Source organism: Schistocerca serialis, chromosome 2 (assembly GCF_023864345.2).
Source record: "Schistocerca serialis cubense isolate TAMUIC-IGC-003099 chromosome 2, iqSchSeri2.2, whole genome shotgun sequence".
Classification (NCBI taxonomy): Eukaryota; Metazoa; Arthropoda; class Insecta; order Orthoptera; family Acrididae; genus Schistocerca; species Schistocerca serialis.
Window position 1 is genome coordinate 375005268 of NC_064639.1, and position 19582 is coordinate 375024849.

General features: G+C 37.8%; 1 protein-coding gene across 1 annotated transcript in view; it reads right to left on the reverse strand.

The window, feature by feature from the left end:
• Positions 1-2199: 2199 nt before the first annotated feature.
• LOC126457190 (dolichyl-diphosphooligosaccharide--protein glycosyltransferase subunit 2) overlaps positions 2200-19582 on the reverse strand; it is a 72509-nt gene continuing 55126 nt past the window's right edge. The window contains exons 6-13 of the mRNA XM_050093281.1: positions 13844-14016; positions 12115-12317; positions 11730-11939; positions 11155-11359; positions 5059-5253; positions 4870-4965; positions 2511-2586; positions 2200-2428 (exon numbers count right to left, since the gene is read on the reverse strand). Of these exons, the coding sequence (XP_049949238.1) occupies positions 2286-2428; positions 2511-2586; positions 4870-4965; positions 5059-5253; positions 11155-11359; positions 11730-11939; positions 12115-12317; positions 13844-14016 (1301 nt within the window). The 3' untranslated portion in view covers positions 2200-2285. The remainder of the gene's footprint in view (positions 2429-2510; positions 2587-4869; positions 4966-5058; positions 5254-11154; positions 11360-11729; positions 11940-12114; positions 12318-13843; positions 14017-19582) is intronic.

A 19582-nucleotide genomic window follows, 5' to 3' on the forward strand; every position in this document is an offset into this window, starting at 1 on the left:
CATCCCTTAATTGTATCTGACTGGGGATTTCCATTTGACCTGCTAGACTTGCGAATAATGGCAAATGCCTATTTGAGAGCATAAGGACGTAATTTCCTGCAGTTAAAAATAATGTGCCAGATTGCAGATTGGGCTCTGGTTTTTCTGAAAAGATACAGGGACAGAATTTCACAGTGCTTGAGACACCACATTACAACAAACATAGCTTCATTATCTGCAGGAAATGTTAAAGGTTACTTTAACAACTCTAGTTTAACTCTGAAAAAATGGCGATGGCTCTGATGTCCCAACTGATAATATATTTAATTATGACAAGACCAATATGTCAGATGACCCTGACCAGAGACATTGCATATTTAACAGGGGAGTCAAATACCCCACACACAATCCAGAACAGTGTCAATAGCTCCATTTCAATCATGTTATATGAGTCAGCCTCTGGTGTTATGTCACCAGCTTACATCTGGTCTACATGGACAGAAGGTGGTTACCTCATACACAATATAATCCGAGTTAAGAGTGGCTGGCTAAACGCAATTACGTTCAGAAACTGGTTCAAAAATTTTTGTTTCTCATGTCAGAAATATTCCAGGAAGGACAGTATTAATAGGTGACAATCTCAAAAGCCATTTCAATAAAAGTGTTTTGAGAGAGGGTAAAAGCACAAGAAAATATTATTACATTCATATTTCTGCCAGCAAAAATAACTCACTTTCTGCACCCACTGAATGTTGCCTGTTACGGACCATTGAAACATCTCTGACGATATGTACTATACACATTGAAATCATCTGGACAAAAGAAAATAGAAAACACTCAGCAAGGATCAATTTCCACCATTTCTCAATCAACTTTACGAGAAGTTATATCCAACACAGTACAGAATAAGTGAAAATCTAGTGCCTGGTTTTGACAAATGTGGCATACATCTTCTCAATGTCAGCAATGTGCTGATGTGCTGAACAGACTGAATTCACAACCAGTCCTCCCGTAGTTCTGGAAATGGTGAAATAAATTCACCATTGCATACTGTGTCACAAATAGTAGTTGACATGCTGGAGAGTCTGAGAGGTGGTGATGAACCACTGAATATGCAGAGAAAAAGAATAATTGTTACTTCTGGGAGAAGTATCAGTGCTCAAGATGTTTACCTAGCAAAACTACCCAAGGAAAACAGGACTCTATACAAGGGGATGACTCTACTAGTACGAGCGTTGATGAACACACAAAAGAGAACTGCTGGTAATCAGTAACAAAGTATGCACTGTCAATCAGCGATGATTCCAAGACAAATTCTGGAAACGGCTCTTAGGGTACTAACAATATTCCACAGATTGTAGACGTTTGCTTGGTTCGTTTCATTGGGGGGGGGGGGGGGGGGGGGAGGAGGGGGGGGGGGGGGAATCTGAAGCACTGCATCGGTAAAATTCTACATGTTCATTTTCGACATGAACAATCTTTTGGGGCCCCTGGTCCCCCCGCATTTTAAAGTAGTGAGTGTAGCTAAATAATATAAATAAAAACTAGTTTCATGGTCACGTAATGAAAGTTTGCTACAACTAAACTTTCCGGTCATGTTTTGCAAAATACACTGAAGTTTAGTATAAGAAGGATCCGTAATACGTAGTACCTGTTCCATGTTAGTGACTCATAAGTTGATTCACCCACCTTGTATCTACACTTTAGCTCTATTCCAAGACAATGTGTGCCAAAAGATAAAGCTCTAACAATAAAATAATTCATTTAAAGTAAATTATGTAATCAATATGGGAAATAAAGTGAACAACATGGATAGATTAATACAGTGAACAACATGGATAGATTAATACATAAAGTTAGAAGAACTTTACAAGCTGAATTATGAACAATAGGGATGCAACCTCAATTTTGTACCCCAATTAAGATTTCACAAAAAAGTCCTGCTACATACTAGGTTTCTAGCTATTAAAACTCTCAATAAATTGGAAAAAAATAAAATCACATAACATGTAGCATGAAAATTGTGCATTTTTTTCAATAGATGCATTTTATCTATTTTACGATGATTCATTGCTTTTTATCTTCAATGTATTTTGTGCCATATAGAATGGATGGACAGTATTTTGCAAGAGAGAGAGAGAGAGAGAGAGAGAGAGAGAGAGAGAGAGAGAGAGAGAGAGAGAGAGAGAGAAAGTGTAAATAATAAATTTAAGTCCAATGTTTAGAAAACAAATTTATTTAACACAAAAGTCTTCTCATACACTGTCACAACAAAATGCAATTGCACAGAAAGCTCAATAACTATTCTACCGATGTTTACGTTCACTTGCAATCTTTGATAATAATTTATTGCCACACAAAAATGTGACAACACCAATTCCAAGAAGGTATTTAACAGTCTGGAACATGTTGAGCTGGAGCCAGAATATTCCAAATAATGCAAAAATTCCTGGAATAAACACAATGGCAATTAATTCTTTCTTTACACTGTTAAAAACTGTATATTGCGCCACAGAAATGAAAATACCTACCACCTAATCCCAAGTGGAAACCAATTGCACTAAGAGAAAACGGAAAGTTTGATATGTTGACACCTATTTTCACCCACTGAAACAAGTAAATCAATCAATGCTGGCACATAAGAAAAATCAAAGACATGTAAAAATATAATCTGTTTATTCAGTGTATATGTATTCACATCACTCTCATCAGAAGAACGAAAGTTTTTTTTTTGTAACATCACAATAAAATGATCCAATCGGGATATGACACTATTGTTCTGGGGCTTTAAAACAATTCTTCACATAAAAAATTCGTTAGTTAATTATGACTTTCTTAAATAACAACACTTTCCCTTTTCCAAAACTCATGTTTCTGAATAAGTAAAATGGGAGAAGAAACAGGCAAAAATACAATGAAACCTCACTTTTACACTTTTAAAGGGACTAGGGAATAAAAAAAAAACTGTAAAATGCAGGGAAAATATAAAATGTGGGAAATGTTTTAAGCATTAAAAGTTACATACAGAATCCCACCTTGCATTTTTCATAACAGGCATCAAATTACTTGTCAGAGACTTATTTATTATCTAATAAAAACTGCCGATGTAACTGGTAACTACGGGGATGTAGAAATGTTTGACTTAATTTCATACATCATAATCGATGTTTTTTGAAAGACTGCAACTGTCATTTATAACGTAAATAATGAAACACTGCACCAGTTACATTCTGTTTTGAGAATTTATTCTTTCTGTCAAATGCGAATATTTAGGTAAGTATATTGTGTGGTGTCTGCATATATGGTGTTCAGCGTCTCTTTCACTGTAATCATCTTTTTCAGATTATCAGGTATTGTGCCTCCTCAATTACATAAAAACCATACACAAACAATCACTCACGTTGTTTGTGAAACATCGCAAAAAATACTTGTACATATTTGCACTAGCTGCAAAGTCAGAAAATATGTCAACTAGAGCTACAAGTGGCCGAACAACAAAACATACTAAATATAGTTCGAATAACACAAAGACTATCACAACAATCGTGAAGCTGTTCATGCACAGTAGAGATGGTTTGGAATTGGTCACAATACCTTTATTCAAACAAAACCTTGTCACTCCTATCAGCCAACATGCCAGGTAGTGTTTGGTAGCAGCAGGAGGTAAGGCACAAACTGTTCCAACTTTTACCCAGTTCCCGGTTCAGATCTGCTTAGTAGAGCCCCTTGGTGTCAAAAACCTTAACAATGTCTACTTGATGGCCAGTGCCAAGCCAGCCTAGTGTAACATCAGTTATGTCAGTCGGTTTCCCCATTAACATTTTTTCACAAAGCGTAAATCATAAAAAAAAAGCACTCCTCCTTCAGGCCACGAGTGGCCTACCGGTACCATCCGACTGTCGTGTCATCCTCATGGAGGATGCGGATAGGAGGGGCGTGGGGTCAGCACATCGCTCTCCCAGTCATTATGATGGCATTCTTGACCGAAGCTGCTACTAAAAGGTCGAGTAGCTCCTCAATTGGCATCACGAGGCTGAGTGCACCCCGAAAAATGGCAACTGCGCATGGTAGCCAGGATGGTCACCCATCAAAGTGCCAACCACGCCCGAAGCACTTAACTTCGGTGATCTCATGGGAACCGGTGTATCCACTGTGGCGAAGTTTGACAGTAATGACAAAAAAATGGCGTAAATGACAGGAAAACGTTAATTCTGGGAACATAGAAATGGGGGTTATACTGTAGTTCTACTTTGCCCCAGCAATCTAATTCTCAATTTGGATGTGTGCCTGCAAAAACCTGAAGACCTAACAAAAACATCACTTGCAAAATTGCAGCAAGATAAGTAAGTTCAAAACAATTGCCACTATATAAATTTCAATGGGTAAGTATCCGTTAACACTTAGGAAACCACCTGAGCTGACTAACCAGAATAGATGACCTATTATGTGACTTATAAATTTATATACCTTATAATATAGTGCACACATAAGTAGGGAGGTGATAGGGCAGTACATGGCAACCAAACGCAGTGTACTGCATTATTTGGCACATAACAGGGCCAATATGCTGCACCTGTCAGTAGCACTTGCTGGATCAGTGTTACTACACACATTATGAGAGCTATCTTTGTACTAGGCGCATGCACGCACGCACGCACACACAAGAGAGAGAGAGAGAGAGAGAGAGAGAGAGAGAGAGAGAGAGAGAGAGAGAGAGAGTTGTATGGGACAGAGCACACTTTGCAACAACACCAAGTCCTCCAACCCCCCCCCCCCCCCCAAAAAAAAAATATATAAATAAATAAATCTTACAGCTGCCTCCAGATGTGCACACCGCTCTAGAATGAAGAGTATTCTTCAGTTTTCAAATAAAGGAAATTTATTACTCACCAGTCCTAATAATATCAATATTGGTATACAAAGTAGTCCTGTGAATAGATTGGAAACAAAAACAGGTGGTCTCCGCTCAGGTTCTCTGAATAGATGCTAAATGATGGAACAAAGAAAAAAGTTTGTTACTTACAACAGTTCTGAATGTAAATTTCATAAACAAAACATAAAATACATTTGAAGTAATACCTTGATTTCTGGTTTAATGGCATACAAATATGGGTCTTTAGCACCCGCAAAAGCTGCACTTTGTTCAGCAAACTTCAAATTCACAGAACCAAGGGTCCATGCAAATGAATTTGATAAAACTGCATCACCAATTATAAGTTCAATACTGTATACTCCAGACTTGTGCCCAAATTCTGCAGCTTTACCTCCAACATCCTGTAAATAAGAGGTAACATTACAATTCCTCATATGACAAAACACTATTACTCGGAAGACTATTTACTAGGCCTGCAATGAATGATACTATTGAATTTTTTGATGGCTATTTCAAAGTCTCAGAATAAACAAACTGAACTAAATTTCACTTCCAACACCACACAAGGGGACCACACCTACTCATCACACTGCTTTTGTTCAAATTTATGTTATATGCAGGGCTTGGGTAAAAAATGAAACCAACAGAAATGGCAGCTCCAGATTCCCAAGCATTTAGAGAAATTAGGATTTTTGGCATGGGTCGATAGAGTCACCAGCCATTTATCTCAGTGTAGTTTCCAGATAATGGTTGGAACGGTATAAAGACTTTAGACGAGTAATCCCAGGAATGCAACCATATGAGGGTACTTTTTTATATTAGTTTTCAACTCTTACTTTCTTTATACTGCAAATAAACTGTAATAATGCTGAATGTATATCTCCACAAGAGGCATGAAAAGGGAAGGCAAAAATTTCCCAAGCAATGATTGTACTTTCAGCATCTACAATAACTGCAAATACCTATCCAAGAAGGTATATTATTAAAGCATACAAAACTTCACATTCAGTTACTTTCATTTTGACCTTCAAGCAGCTATAAGTAGCTGCACGCGAATAATACGAGGGTTGGAACTTAAATAGTAGCAACTAGTTATTCACAACCAATGCAAAAGAGTTACTTGTTTGCACCTGTTACTACCCTTCAAAGTAGTCACCAGCGTTGTGGAAGGTGTAGTATACAGTCAGCAGAGCCTGTTCTGTTGATGGTGCGAATGGAGCAGTCTAATGTCTGTCGAATCTCTGGAACAGTTCTGAAGCAAGTGCCACGAAGTGGTTCCTTCATCTTCGGAATCAAATCAGTCACAAGGACTTAAGACATATTACTGTTCGCTTTTGGAGCATCATCTGCGACCAGCTTTGCGAAAGCCATGACACTTTCTGTGCAACCCACCCATCATTTTGCACGACAATGCGTGGACGCATACAGTATAAGCTGTGGCTGCTCTGTTGAGTCGGTGGGACTGGGAAGTACTATACCACCCACCATACTCCCCAGACTTTAGTCCTTGTGACTGATTTGATTCCGAAGATGAAGGAACCACTTTGTGGCATTCGCTTCAGAACTGTTCCAGAGATTCGACAGGCAGTAGACCACTCCATTCGCACCATCAACGGAACAGGCCCTGCTAACGGTATACTACACCATCCACATCGCTGGCAATGGATTGTACACAATGCTGGTGACTACTTTGAAGGACAGTAACAGGCGCAAACATGTAACTTTTGTATCAGTTGTGAATAAATAGTTGCAACTATGTAAGTTCCAACCCTCGTATGTTTCCCTGTTTTTACAATAAATATTACCCAGCATGTGTACATCACCAACTGTAAAACAACAGAAGTACTGTCATAAACTAATTTCTCACGTATGTGTTACAGACCCTTCCTGGAAATTTATTCGCAATCCCAAATTTTCCTTTGCCTTTCATGCCTTTAATAAACATGTTAGTATAGAGTATGTACACGAGGGAGGGGAACCTGCATTTTTCCCACAGTTTCCGGTTACAAATACACTTTCCTGCGTGAAAACACACTATCCCATGTGAAAGTAAGTTTTTCCATGTTACGTGACTACATACTTTTCCTCAGGTTAAAACTTGTCAATCCTTTGAATGGTGAGGTTTTATACATCAGCACAGAACTTCTCAGCACTTTAGGAAACAAAACCCAGTGATTAACAAATACAAATTTCACCAAATATAGCACGGTAGCTCCTGAAGCACTGGAATCGAGTCTGCAATGTGTTTTGTGTCAGCCAATTACAGCTCATGTCAAGCAATCTCACCCATCAATGGCAGTAGATATTCGTAGCTTAGTATATGTGATGCAGTCAGCCAAAAGCAACATCACCATTAAGTAGTAAGCGAGTGTGAATTCACAAACAGGAAAAGTTAATGGTTTGAATTAGTATACCTACAGTACAGCTACAAGAAAAGCTAAGCTTCCACACAGAACATTGGTTGTCAAAATGTATTTGCTGTTTTCCCAGAGGGTGTGGTTAGGCACCAGCTGAATAAGTCTGACAAGCAATATTATAAATTTCACTGCTGTGCACTAAACATTTTGTAGATTACCTGGATGAATACATGTTTCTTCCAGCACTTTTGACTTTTCCACAGGAATGTTACATGTGAAACTGCTCGGGAACTCCATTTTTTCCATTGCTACCACGTAATTTGTATTGTGAAAGAACTAAAATAAACATGAAAAACTAACCTTGAAGCTTGGAAATTTTTAGTGTGTGTTACACTTTACAAGATATATCACACAGAAACGTGACAGTAAAATTTTCATAATGGCCTAACTGGCTGGTCTTATGGGCCCAAAAAAGTGATTGGTCCTCCAAGTATTTAGTTTTAAAAAGGTTGAATGCTCTGGATTTAAGAAATTCATTGCACGCCCTCACACGTAGCATAATTCACTTTGTGTGAAAGTAAATTTGCTTTGGAAGTAACACTTATAAAACCACCATTTGCAATATTTTCCTGCAACTTATCAGAAATGTGCACAGCTGTGATGACATGCTCATCAAAGTAGTCTATTGTTACGAAGTATTGCCTGGTCTTCGTCCTAAAGCCTTTGACGCATTTTTCTGTTGGTAGACACCTGTGTGTGTGTGTGTGTGTGTGTGTGTGTGTGTGTGTGTGTGCACTGTGTTTTGTTATTGTAAATGGCACTTTTTCTTTGCAAGTAGAATTTTATCTTAGTGTTTTTCTCTCATTTATGTTTTACTGCTGCAGTTTTCAGCAGGAGCAGGTTAAAGTAAAATTCTTTGTTAGAATATCAGGTCTTACCAGTCAAAGTTGCAAAAAATGTAACTGAAAACTAAAACAATGAAAAATTTCCAGTCATAAAAAATCCCAAGTTTTTAACGGATGAAAAAATTCCCGCATTTTCCCAGGATTTCCGAGCTCACATACACCCTGTAACAAATACTATGTCTTTAGCATTATTTTGGTTATTTGCAGTATAAATAACACAAATTGAAAATAAGTTTCCACATTCGTTTTCTGGTGACCCAACCGTTGTCTGGAATCTATGCTGACATAAATGGATAATGTATCTTAAGAACTGGACATACTGCAATAGAGTGCATGACAGAGTATTTCTAGAATTTTACCCTCAATACAAGGAAAACACACTGCTAATCACTGTAAAGATGAGAAGTTGAGTGCAAACAGCCCCAATGGAGACACTTACACATAGATTATTGGCCAAAGCCTGCTTCGGTAAAGAAAACACACACACACACACACACACACACACACACACACACACACACACAGAGAGAGAGAGAGAGAGAGAGAGAGAGAGAGAGAGAGAGAGAGAGAGAGAGAGTATTTCCTTTACAGAAGGCGGCTTTGGCCAAAAGCTGTTTCTTTTAATGGTGCTGCCTGCAATTCAGGGTGTCATTTTTTAAGTGTAGCAATCTCTCTCTTCCTTACATTGTTGATATTCCCATCTGGAGTTTTCAGTGTTTGATTTAGCACTTTACCATGTTATGATTTCTTCCCATAATAATTGAGTGCTGGAAGAATGACAGCCCAACACTTCTATGGACGCTGTAATTTATTCGAGTTGTCTTGTGGTCCGAACGGAAGTGATATGTATGGGAACTTAAATATACTTCTAGATTCCTTGGTGAATACTGATTCTTAAAACTTTGTAATTAGGCTTTTGCAGGATAATTAGTCTTTCTTGAAGAGTCTGATAGTTTACGTTTTCCATAATTTCAAAGAATTTCCTAGAAGTCAAACCTGTGACCATTTAGGCTGCCCTTCTTTATACAAGAGGAGGTGCCAAAAAAATGGAATTATTTTTTAAAAGCTATATATTTCTTAATTGTTTACGAAAAAACCTCAGCCCCTTCAAAATACTCTCTATTACAACTAGTTTTCCGTCATCTTTAGAAATGACTGCTAGTTCCTCCCTCATTTTTTCCTTGACTTTTCAATATTGTCAAATCAGTGTCCTTTCATACCCCTTTTCATGCGTGGAATAAGAAGTCGCACAGAGCAAGGTCAGGGGAGTAAGGTGATGGCTGTGAGTGCAGATGTGTTGTTGTGGAAGAACCAGTCTCTTGTCTGCTATAAATCGGATCTTTCTTGAAGAATATTGCAATCCCTATTCACTGACAGTTGATCAATTGTACGTCAACAGTCTGGGAGCACAAGCTCTTGAAATTTTTCAATATTTTTATCAATTCGGGCAGTTGATGGATGTCCAGAATGAGTCGCGTCATCAATCAACATGTCACCATTTTCAAAACTGAACAAACCACTCCTACACTTGAGTTTTCCCTTGGTGTCATCTTGGTAAGCTGTTTTCAACATTCAAACAGGTTCAGAAGAATTTTTTACCAAGTAGAAAACAAAATTTCACAGCTGCACACTGTTCACTAAAACTTGCTATCATAAAGAACGAAACAAAAACAAAACAGCACTGGCAAAAACAATCACAGCAGAGGAAAAGAACAAGCCAGGTCAACAACAACACAGGTGGCACTGAACTGGCAACGAGTTGCACAACGAACACCTAGCAGCACAAATGCCAACGAGTTATGCTATAGAAGCCTAGTGGGAGAAATACTTAGAACACAGGCTCTGCCTTTGGCAATGTTACTCCAGTTTCTTTTCGGTACCCCTTTGTACATTCAATACCCCCTGTCCATGCTATTTGTCGTGAGTCCCACACACTTTAGAAATATTCTAGGATGAGGATATCTTGATATCAGATCCAATATTACAGCTGGAGGGTCCTAGAAAGAACCATGTACATCCATGTCTTGGGACAAATTCAATTCAGCCAATAGATTTTTGGGATTATCTGGTGGCCTCTGCCCCTCAGCTTTAGATATTTGCCTTTAAGTAAAAGACATTAGCTACCACAAATTAACATTCTATCTAGCTATTAGAACTCAACTGTGTTCCATTACACAAATGCACAGATTGTTGAACCTATCAATTCTTTGTCGATTTGATGATGCAGACCATTAATAAACTTTCGAAAATTACTAACACCATCCTCGTGAATGCTGTTATCTATGGTGATCTATATCTCATCCATCAATCGTGATTAGATTTTTCTGCGGTGACAACAGTTTTAACACGCAATGAGTTACATGAAAAAAACTAGAAGTAGTACAAGTATTATTTAGCATATAGTATGCACAACCTTAACTTCATAAAAGAGCACTTATTGAGGAAATCTGGTGAGACTAATATTAGATATTTTGAGGTTATAAATACGTCATTTACTCTGTCCCAAGATGTAAGATACACTTTTGGCTGCCATGTGAACATGCTACACCACCTTAAAAGTTATCAGCTTCAGAACTACCCTGCTAATGCTATGGGAAGGTTGCAGCATCTTTATGAAAGGGAGATGAACCACAAAGGAAATACAATGATACACTGGGAATGTGCTATTATCATTCCAAACGAGTACCATGTTCATTACAAGCACCCTCGAGGACAAAAAAATAACTGTATTTCTTCAGATTTTATTAAGAAAGAATCTCTTATTTTAAGGGAGAAGACAATTCTAAGAAAAAAAAAATATTCCTTATGTACAGACAGGTGTTTTTAACTTAATAAAATCAATCTGAGCCTACAAACTCCAACCCCAAACACTGCAACTTTTACAACCAATTTTTTTGCTGTTATCCAAATAAAAATTTTTACCTGGAAGCTCCGACTTACATCTCTATTACCTACATCTCACCTATTAAACAAGTTTTTTTTTTTTAATTTTTTTATTTCTATTCACACTCTGGATTTTTAAAGTGAAACAATAACTCACCATATCAAATTTATAGGTTTTTGAAGTATCAGGTTCAGCTACAAATATAATTTCTTGGTTGGTATCCTTTTTATATAATCTGACAAATGCTTGGTGTACTGTCATTAGTTTATTAGTAGTTTTGTCCTTCAGAGTAAATTTCATAATAAGCTTCTGAAGAGAATCTGCTTCAATTGTTGTTGCTAACTGGTTTGGGAACAATACTCTGAAAGTATAAAATTTACATTCAGTTCACCATAATAAATTATCAGTACTTAAGAACAGGAAAATAAAGAACCTGTGATCTGCAGCACAATTTATTAAGCGAATACAACAAATGGCACGTAAATACTGTTGTTTTAGCACACCAAGAAGAAAAATTTTAAGATAAAGAAATCAAATATAGACAGCAAAAATATTCTAGGCCCATCTAAAATAGCATTTAAGTTCTGTCTGATCATGCTGTGCAACAACCTTCTTTGCAAAGAATGTGCACTGCTTATCAAGTTTCTCTGTCCCAACCGTATAGCTGCAGTGTTACCAAACAAGGCAGTAAAATTATTGGGACAATACGGAACACTATGAATGGTACTCACTTTGTTAACTTTGGTTGTGTGGTTTGATCTGCATCAGCAGTGCCTATTTCAACATTTTCAACAGCTACTGCACACATGACTTTTATTGTGAGAGAGGCTCCAACATTTCCAACCAGACGTGGATCAGGTTTTGCTAATGCTGCACTAACTGTAAGTTTGTACAGTCCTCGCTCTGGTTTAACTTCCATCAAATTTAATGAATACATAGTCCTGTACAAAAAATTAAAATGAACTTTCCTTATTAATTTATGTTGATTATTGTCCAACATACATTAAGCATCTTAGAAACAGAATTAGATTACTTAAACAAAATGTCGAAGTCAATGGTGTGTATGTGAAATTTAATATCATGAGGTGAAACTACGAACAAAAATGTAAAAACTACCTGTCACTTGCTGATTGTTCAAATTTTTTTTTGGAGAGTACAACTACTTCATCACCAACTCTTGTGGCACTCTCGGCAGTCACTGAAAGTGGATCTGAACTTAAAGGCTTCCCCAGAAGATTGCTCACTTTAACAGAAACCTTTGGCTGATCCGAAGAAACAGCTGGTGGGCTTGCCAAAGTAATTGCCACTGGTAAATGGAACTACAAATAAAATTGGAAGTTAGTTTTTGTAAGTGATTATGAAGTACTATTTATAGAAATAAAATTTTATCAGTCCACGTTCATTTCTGTCAACGATATTCAGAAGAACGAAAGTTTTCAAAGTACATCATATTGAAATGTAACAACAAATGAATAACACGATTACTGTAGTTCATAGGAATTAAAAGTCAATAAAACTGAACAAAGCAATTAAATCAACAACAATACATTCCTCAGATGCAGTCATCAATATAGGTTATTAAATCATGTATTCTGGAGAAGGGGGGGACCTGAAACATGCTGTTCAAGTTTTCTTTCTGGAAAGGATCCTACATATGCAGCCCACATACAGAGACATCATTAAATACAACCACTGCCTGTACAGCAAAATCATTGCACAATTTATAGGCACATGACCAGCTCTATAAACAGACATATGGACATGTGAAGGGGTGCCCTTGTCACCTATTATTGCCAATCTGTTTATTGATGATTTCAAAAAGTGTCCTGGAGCTTGCAGGGTGGGAGGAACAAAAGACAATGTTGGGCCCTGCAGTTTATAGGAAGCCAACGTGCCAACCGTGCACTGGGTGAGTGATAAGGTGGCACCAAACTCTACGGCATTTTTGTCTTATGTAGGAAGCTTTTCCAAAATAATTAGTCAAATTCTGCAGAAACACAATGTAAAATGTATTTCTTTATGCCATCTAAGATCAGGGCCCTTAGGGGTCTGCAAAAGGATGATCTTTGTGTGCATATGATGGGTGTCTACCGAATACCTTGCAGTTGTGTCTTACCATACATTGGTCAGGCTATTGCGACCACAAAGGACCAACGACAATAAGGAGGTTCTGATGTGCACTTCAAGCTATTCTCTATCTCGTCAAATAATAAAGGGACCTCACTCACTGGTAATTAATATTTACTACTGATAACTTCCGCATGGGTCATCTTTGGTTGCATGGTGGCATTACTGTTTACACTGTGTGTGCATGTGTTTTCTTTCAGCATACAACCTCCAAACTGAAGTTTTAAAATTTCCTTTCACAGCACTAACTCATTACATTTTCAGCTTGGAAATGACAGGGTGTTCACATGTCAAAATATCATTCTGAATCGTTGAATAAATCACCCTGCCACATTCCTGTAACTTCTTTGAACATTTGTAAACAAGGAGAAACAAAAAGTACAACACAGTTACTTCCATTGGTCCACTACTTTCAGACCTACAAAATTCAATTATGACCATTTTAAGCCTGAGCACCCTTTCTATGGAAGAAATCTGGAGAACAGCCATGAGTTCACTTCAAACAGTATTTATCTTACATCTTCAATCATGGAAACCAATTAGATAAATTTTGTTGATTCAAACAACTAAGCCATAGTTAAATAAGATTATGTATCCTCATGAACAACAGATTTTTCATATTAACCCTTCACATACACTGTGTTACTTCTTGCCCCTCATACCTTATCTTAGCTTTATACTTAAAAATCAGTTCTAAGACTAACTCTGACAAACACACCTTGTTATTTGTAAGAGTATTAAGAACTTCTAATAAGCTGTATGCCCCTTTTGGAGTTTGGACTGAGCGTCGACTTAGGAAATAATTGGCAAACTTCACAGCTTGATCTCCTGTAATTGGTGGTGGCTTATTGATGGTACCAGCAAGTTTGTAAGCTCCATTAACCAGCAAAGCTGAAACAAAGTTGTAATGAATAACCAAAGCTACATGTATGATTTACAATGTAATGCAGGTAAATAAATACACGCAAGCAGAAAAGAAAATACTGTTTAGTTACAGATTTAACCCTTTGATTGCTGCGGACATATTAACTCGTCATGCCTCGCCATTCCCCTGGCGCGCCTGACATGTATACAGCCTTGGGTCTTCCCTACAGCACTAAGGACGTGTTTACGTGTCCCGCGCCACCGGCCTTCCCACCACTAGGTACAAGTTTAGGAGCTCGAGTCACAGCTACCTGAGCGCTACGGACGTGTATACACACACAGCTGTCTTTCCGCCCCACTCTTCTAGTAGCAGTTCAGTGGTCTGATTGTGTAGTTCGAGAGTGCATATATCTTTGTTGCTATGTTCACTCTTTGCAGAATTCGACTTAGATTCCTGTATTTTCGTCAGTTTTCTTGTTTTCTACGTGAGAAATGTCACGTCACTGTGGTTGCTCAGATAAAGAAATCCTGGTTATGCTCACTAAGAGTGACAGTGAGTGTGAATTATCTAACGTTGCTAACAGTGATGAGTCTTCAACAGAATCTCGAAGCTGTAGTCCTCAGCACTTTACATCAGAGGGGAGAGCAAGAATCACTGTCAGCAGTTTCTCTGAATCCGAGGAATCTGAAAGCGACAGCAAGACGGATCAGAAAAGAGCGTGCTTAAGTGACACATTTGACTGGAAAGAAACCAATTTCCAGCCGTTAAACCACTACTTCGATGCCTCAAGTTCAGAACACAAATGTCAGTTAGATACTGACTCAAGCATTCTTTCATTTTTTGTGATATTTATGTCTGAAGAACTGTTGCAACTTATTGCTGACGAAACAAATCGTTTTTACGTTTACACCAGAGAAAATACTACAGAATCTGCGAATTCTCGACTGTCAAAGTGGAAAGAGACTTGATCTGAGGAAATGTATTGTTTCCTCGCTGTTTGCCTTCTAATGGCGCAAGTTAAAAAGTTAAAACTAAGTGATTATTGGTCCAGAGACACACTTTTGAACACACCTGTTTTCAGCGAAATTATGTCCCGAGACCATTTTTTACTACTTCTGAGAATGTTACACTTCAGTGATAACTCTGCGAGTACCGGAGGTGACAGTCTATTTAAAATTAGGTCGATTGTTGACAAAGTTTATAAGAAGTTTTGTGATTCATTTCGCCCACATCACAATCTTTGTATAGATGAAAGTGTCTTACTGTTCAAACGCAATTATCTTTTACGCAATTTGTTCGAACCAAGCGAAGTAGATTCGTAATAAAGACACAGTCAGAGTGGGTATATTTTAGATTTTATTGTAAACACAAATGGTTGAAACAGAGAAGACTGACAGAACTACTGGCAAAAAAAATAAAGAAACCGCAATGTATTGTAGATTACAATTCAAGTACGGGTGCAGCTGACCGTTGTGACATGTTACTCAGCTCAGTGGGATTAGTGCTTAAAACTGTGAAATGGTATAAGAAATAATCTTTTCACATTCTGCATTTGTGCATTCTAAATGCTCATGCTCTCCACTGGCCGGAAACAGGGCAAAACATGGCACTCGCGGAGTTTCACCTTTCTCTCATAAGGGAGATTGCAGAAAAATATGCTACAGAATGGAGAAAAGCTGGTAGGGGAAGGCGAGTGAACATTCGCAGAAAAGTACGCTAATGCACAGATGTGTGGTTTGAACAAAACAGAAAGTGCACCGGGAAACTAGATACCAATGCAAAACTTGCAACGTTACATTATGCATTGCACCCTGCTTTGAGACTTATCATACAAAGAAGCATTACTAATCATTGGGAACTAAATCCAAGAAAATTAATCGATGCTTCTGAATGAATTACTAAAAAATGGCAAAAATGTAAAGAAAATATAAATCTATTTTTAACTTCGCCAGTGCCAGTCCAAAGACCGGATCGAAAAGATCTTCTTCAAATGAACGAACCTGGTAATTGAAATGGCGCAATATCTGTACCGTGGCAAATGTAATTACGCCGAGTACATTGCACCATTATAATAAAACCCATGCATTAATGTGCATACGATACATTTAAATTATTAACACATAACATGGACAGTTATATTCTTCTATCCTTACTAGTACAAATGTAGATCACGCACTGTCTACTTGTACGAAACATGTTTCCCAGAACTCATTCAAATGCCTTTGATCAACAAGAAACAACATGCCAAAGTTAAAACTCTTTTCTCAGTGTGATTTTTCTTGCTACTTTGCCTCTGTTGTTAGCCAATGTTGAAAATTAAACTCATTGCTCTGGAGAGGGTGGGGGGCTTAAAATTTGTTGTTCAAATGAGACTGGCTTTGAAGCATTAATAGAAAACGGCATTTGAAAAAGAAATATCGAATACACCCTGCTTTCATCTTTTCATAAAAATCAACTAATTTGTAGATTACTGGAAAATAGTAAGGGAATAAAAATTTTTATTCCTCATCATTGTGCAGTCCATCTATTGCACTCTAAATTTCATTTTCATCATGCGTTCACACTGCTAGACATGGTGACCCCAAGTTTACATTGTTTTTGGACCCGATTTTCGCACCCAACTTTCATTCCAGTTGCACAGCTTGATATGTTTTACAGAGCATAGTTTTTTAGCAAAATCGGAACGAAAATACCACATTGACGTTTTTGCAAAATCTTCAATTTTGTGCTTAATTCATTCAGTACTGAAAAGTGCTATGGAAATGAAACTGTGTATTTCAGAACCTTTTGTTGTTAGGTTACTACATGCCAAGTTTCACATTCATCACAGCATTAGTTCAGGAGATGCAAGAAGCCCGAAATTTTTTTGGGCGCCTATTTTTTTGGCCAATTTACCCACAATGTTCTGGCTCAATATGGCTCGTAAAATTCTTTTCATTATTATTCTTAAGAGAACGCATAAAGTTGTACAAGATGGCCAAATTTTATTTCTTAACAAAAACTATTGCCCTAGATATTGCAGCTCAAAGTTCCCAAAAATTCACGCTGGCTCTGCGCGAGTCATATTCAGTCGAGAAATATTCAGGACAGGGCTGGTTGAGCAGTGCGGGCCGATCCGGTCCCGGCAGCAGAGAGAGAGAGAGAGAGAGAGAGAGAGAGAGGGGCACGCAGCACAGGTAGACAGACTATGCCGCAGGCTGCGGCGCCTCAGCGCGCCAAGATGGTGGTGTGCCTTCAGCAGTCAAAGGGTTAATTCAATATCACAAATACTGTAAGCACGCCAAACTTGAACACAGGAATAAAATATAGACTAGTTCAAATCATTCTGAAAATTTGCAACAACATACTTAACCAAGGAATTTTGATGCTAAATCAATTTTTTTAACAAATCAATTTATGGTCAGTTACTCGTGCAGAACTTACCTATAAACTACAGTATTACAAACTCATTGACAAATGGATCAAACATCAAAACTTGCAGAATTCAATGTTCACTGATACCATTTGACACAGAACTGACACACCAACAAAACCATGATTAAAAATCCACTACTGAACTGCAGCTGCTGCACAAACAACTGTCATAGAAGCTTGTACCACGGATACTCAAGCATTGTTGTTGTTGTTGTTGTTGTTGTCTTCAGTCCTGAGATTGGTTTGATGCAGCTCTCCATGCTACTCTATCCTGTGCAAGCTTCTTCATCTCCCAGTACCTACTGCAGCCTACATCTTTCTGAATCTGCTTAGTGTATTCATCTCTTGGTCTCCCTCCACAATTTTTACCCTCCACGCTGCCCTCCAGTACTAAATTGGTGATCCCTTGAGGCCTCAGAACATGTCTTACCAACCGATCCCTTCTTCTAGTCAAATTGTGCCACAAACTCTTCTTCTACCCAACTCTATTCAATACCTCTTCATTAGTTATGTGATCTACCCATCGAATCTTCAGCGTTCTGTAGCACCACATTTCGAAAGCTTCTATTCTCTTCTTGTCTAAACTATTTATCGTCCATGTTTCACTTCCATACATGGCTACACTCCATACAAATACTTTCAGAAGCGACTTCCTGACACTTAAATCTATACTCAATGTTAGCAATTTTCTCTTCTTCAGAAACGCTTTCCTTGCCATTGCCAGTCTACATTTTACATCTTCTCTACTTTGACCATCATCAGTTATTTTGCTTCCCAAATAGCAAAACTCCTTTACTACTTTAAGTGTGTCATTTACCAATGTTTACTGAGAACATGTGGAAATTTTCACACAAAATTTCATCAAAATCATGATGGTCATGCGGGAACTTTCCTGAAATAAGACTACTTGACATGAAATGGTCCTACTGCATCATTTGTGAAACTTTACTATTAGTATTGTCTGCAATGTCATTAATGTACAACAAGAGCAAGGATCATAACAATGTTCTCTAGGGCATGGTTGAAGTTATGACGACTTATGGTGAATGTTACACATGACACTTCTAACTTCCACAAATTCTCAAAAACTTGGTTATTCACTAAGATACACACAAATGAGATGATTTTTTTTAATGAGGATGCTACTGCTACAATCATATAAAGCCTTGATAAAGGTAGGACTGGTAAACAATAAGAAGAGTTGTATGTGAAGGAAATGACTGACTACTAATGGAAACACTCAATACAAATATGACAATTGGAAAGTAAAAAATGTGGATGGGATAATAGGAAGATGGTGTAAGAATGGGGATTGGGCAGATAAAGAAAGAAGAGTCATTCCACATCAGTTCAAACAGTTTGAGAAAGCATTCCCGCTCAGTCTCAGATTTGGCTGAAATTTAGCATACGAATGCTACCATGAGGACAGGAATATTTTTTGTAGTAGGCCTTTCGTGAGCTAAACAACATGCGTGTCCACATCTTTCATACAGACTGAGTTACGTGCACAGGTAAACAAAAAGATTTAGAAAGCACCAGGAAAATGTGGATTTTCAAAGTGTTTAAGCACAAAAGGGACCAGTGACATATAAGCCAAATTTAATACACTGCATAAGTAACCCATGATGTAATATGTCTCAAAAGTTTCAACGTATTACTGCAAGGCATTTGTGTGGAACAGAAGTTAATAGATTAGCAATTTATAGTGGTTATGTCGACAGCTGTAGTCTTGACGAGATTCATTTCATACCGCTGTATGCATGAGGTGTGCTTGCTTGTGTGTCTCTCTTTTACTGATGAAGGCAGTGGCCGGAAGCTTTACATAGTGCCTTAATTGTGCTCGTATGTAAATTCATGTACCTTCTTTACGATAAGTAGCTATCTGACTTTTCCTAAATGGTTGATATTTCTACTGAAGTTTCCATTGTTTGAGATTCATTTCTTGTTTCACATAAAGCTGCAGCAAGTGTTGGGAACCACTTAGCAATTGAAAGTTAAACAATGGAAGCGTTCAAAACATAAGTCATTGTGGGGCAGAAAGGAAAAAGGAAACAATCAAGCATCACAGGTTACTCATGCTTTCAAGGTTCTAGATCAAATTGGTCCATGCTGTTGTGGTGAAGCAGTATGGAGGCAGAAGTGTGTGTTACTGGTGTTTTTGTTCAAACAAGTTGCAGT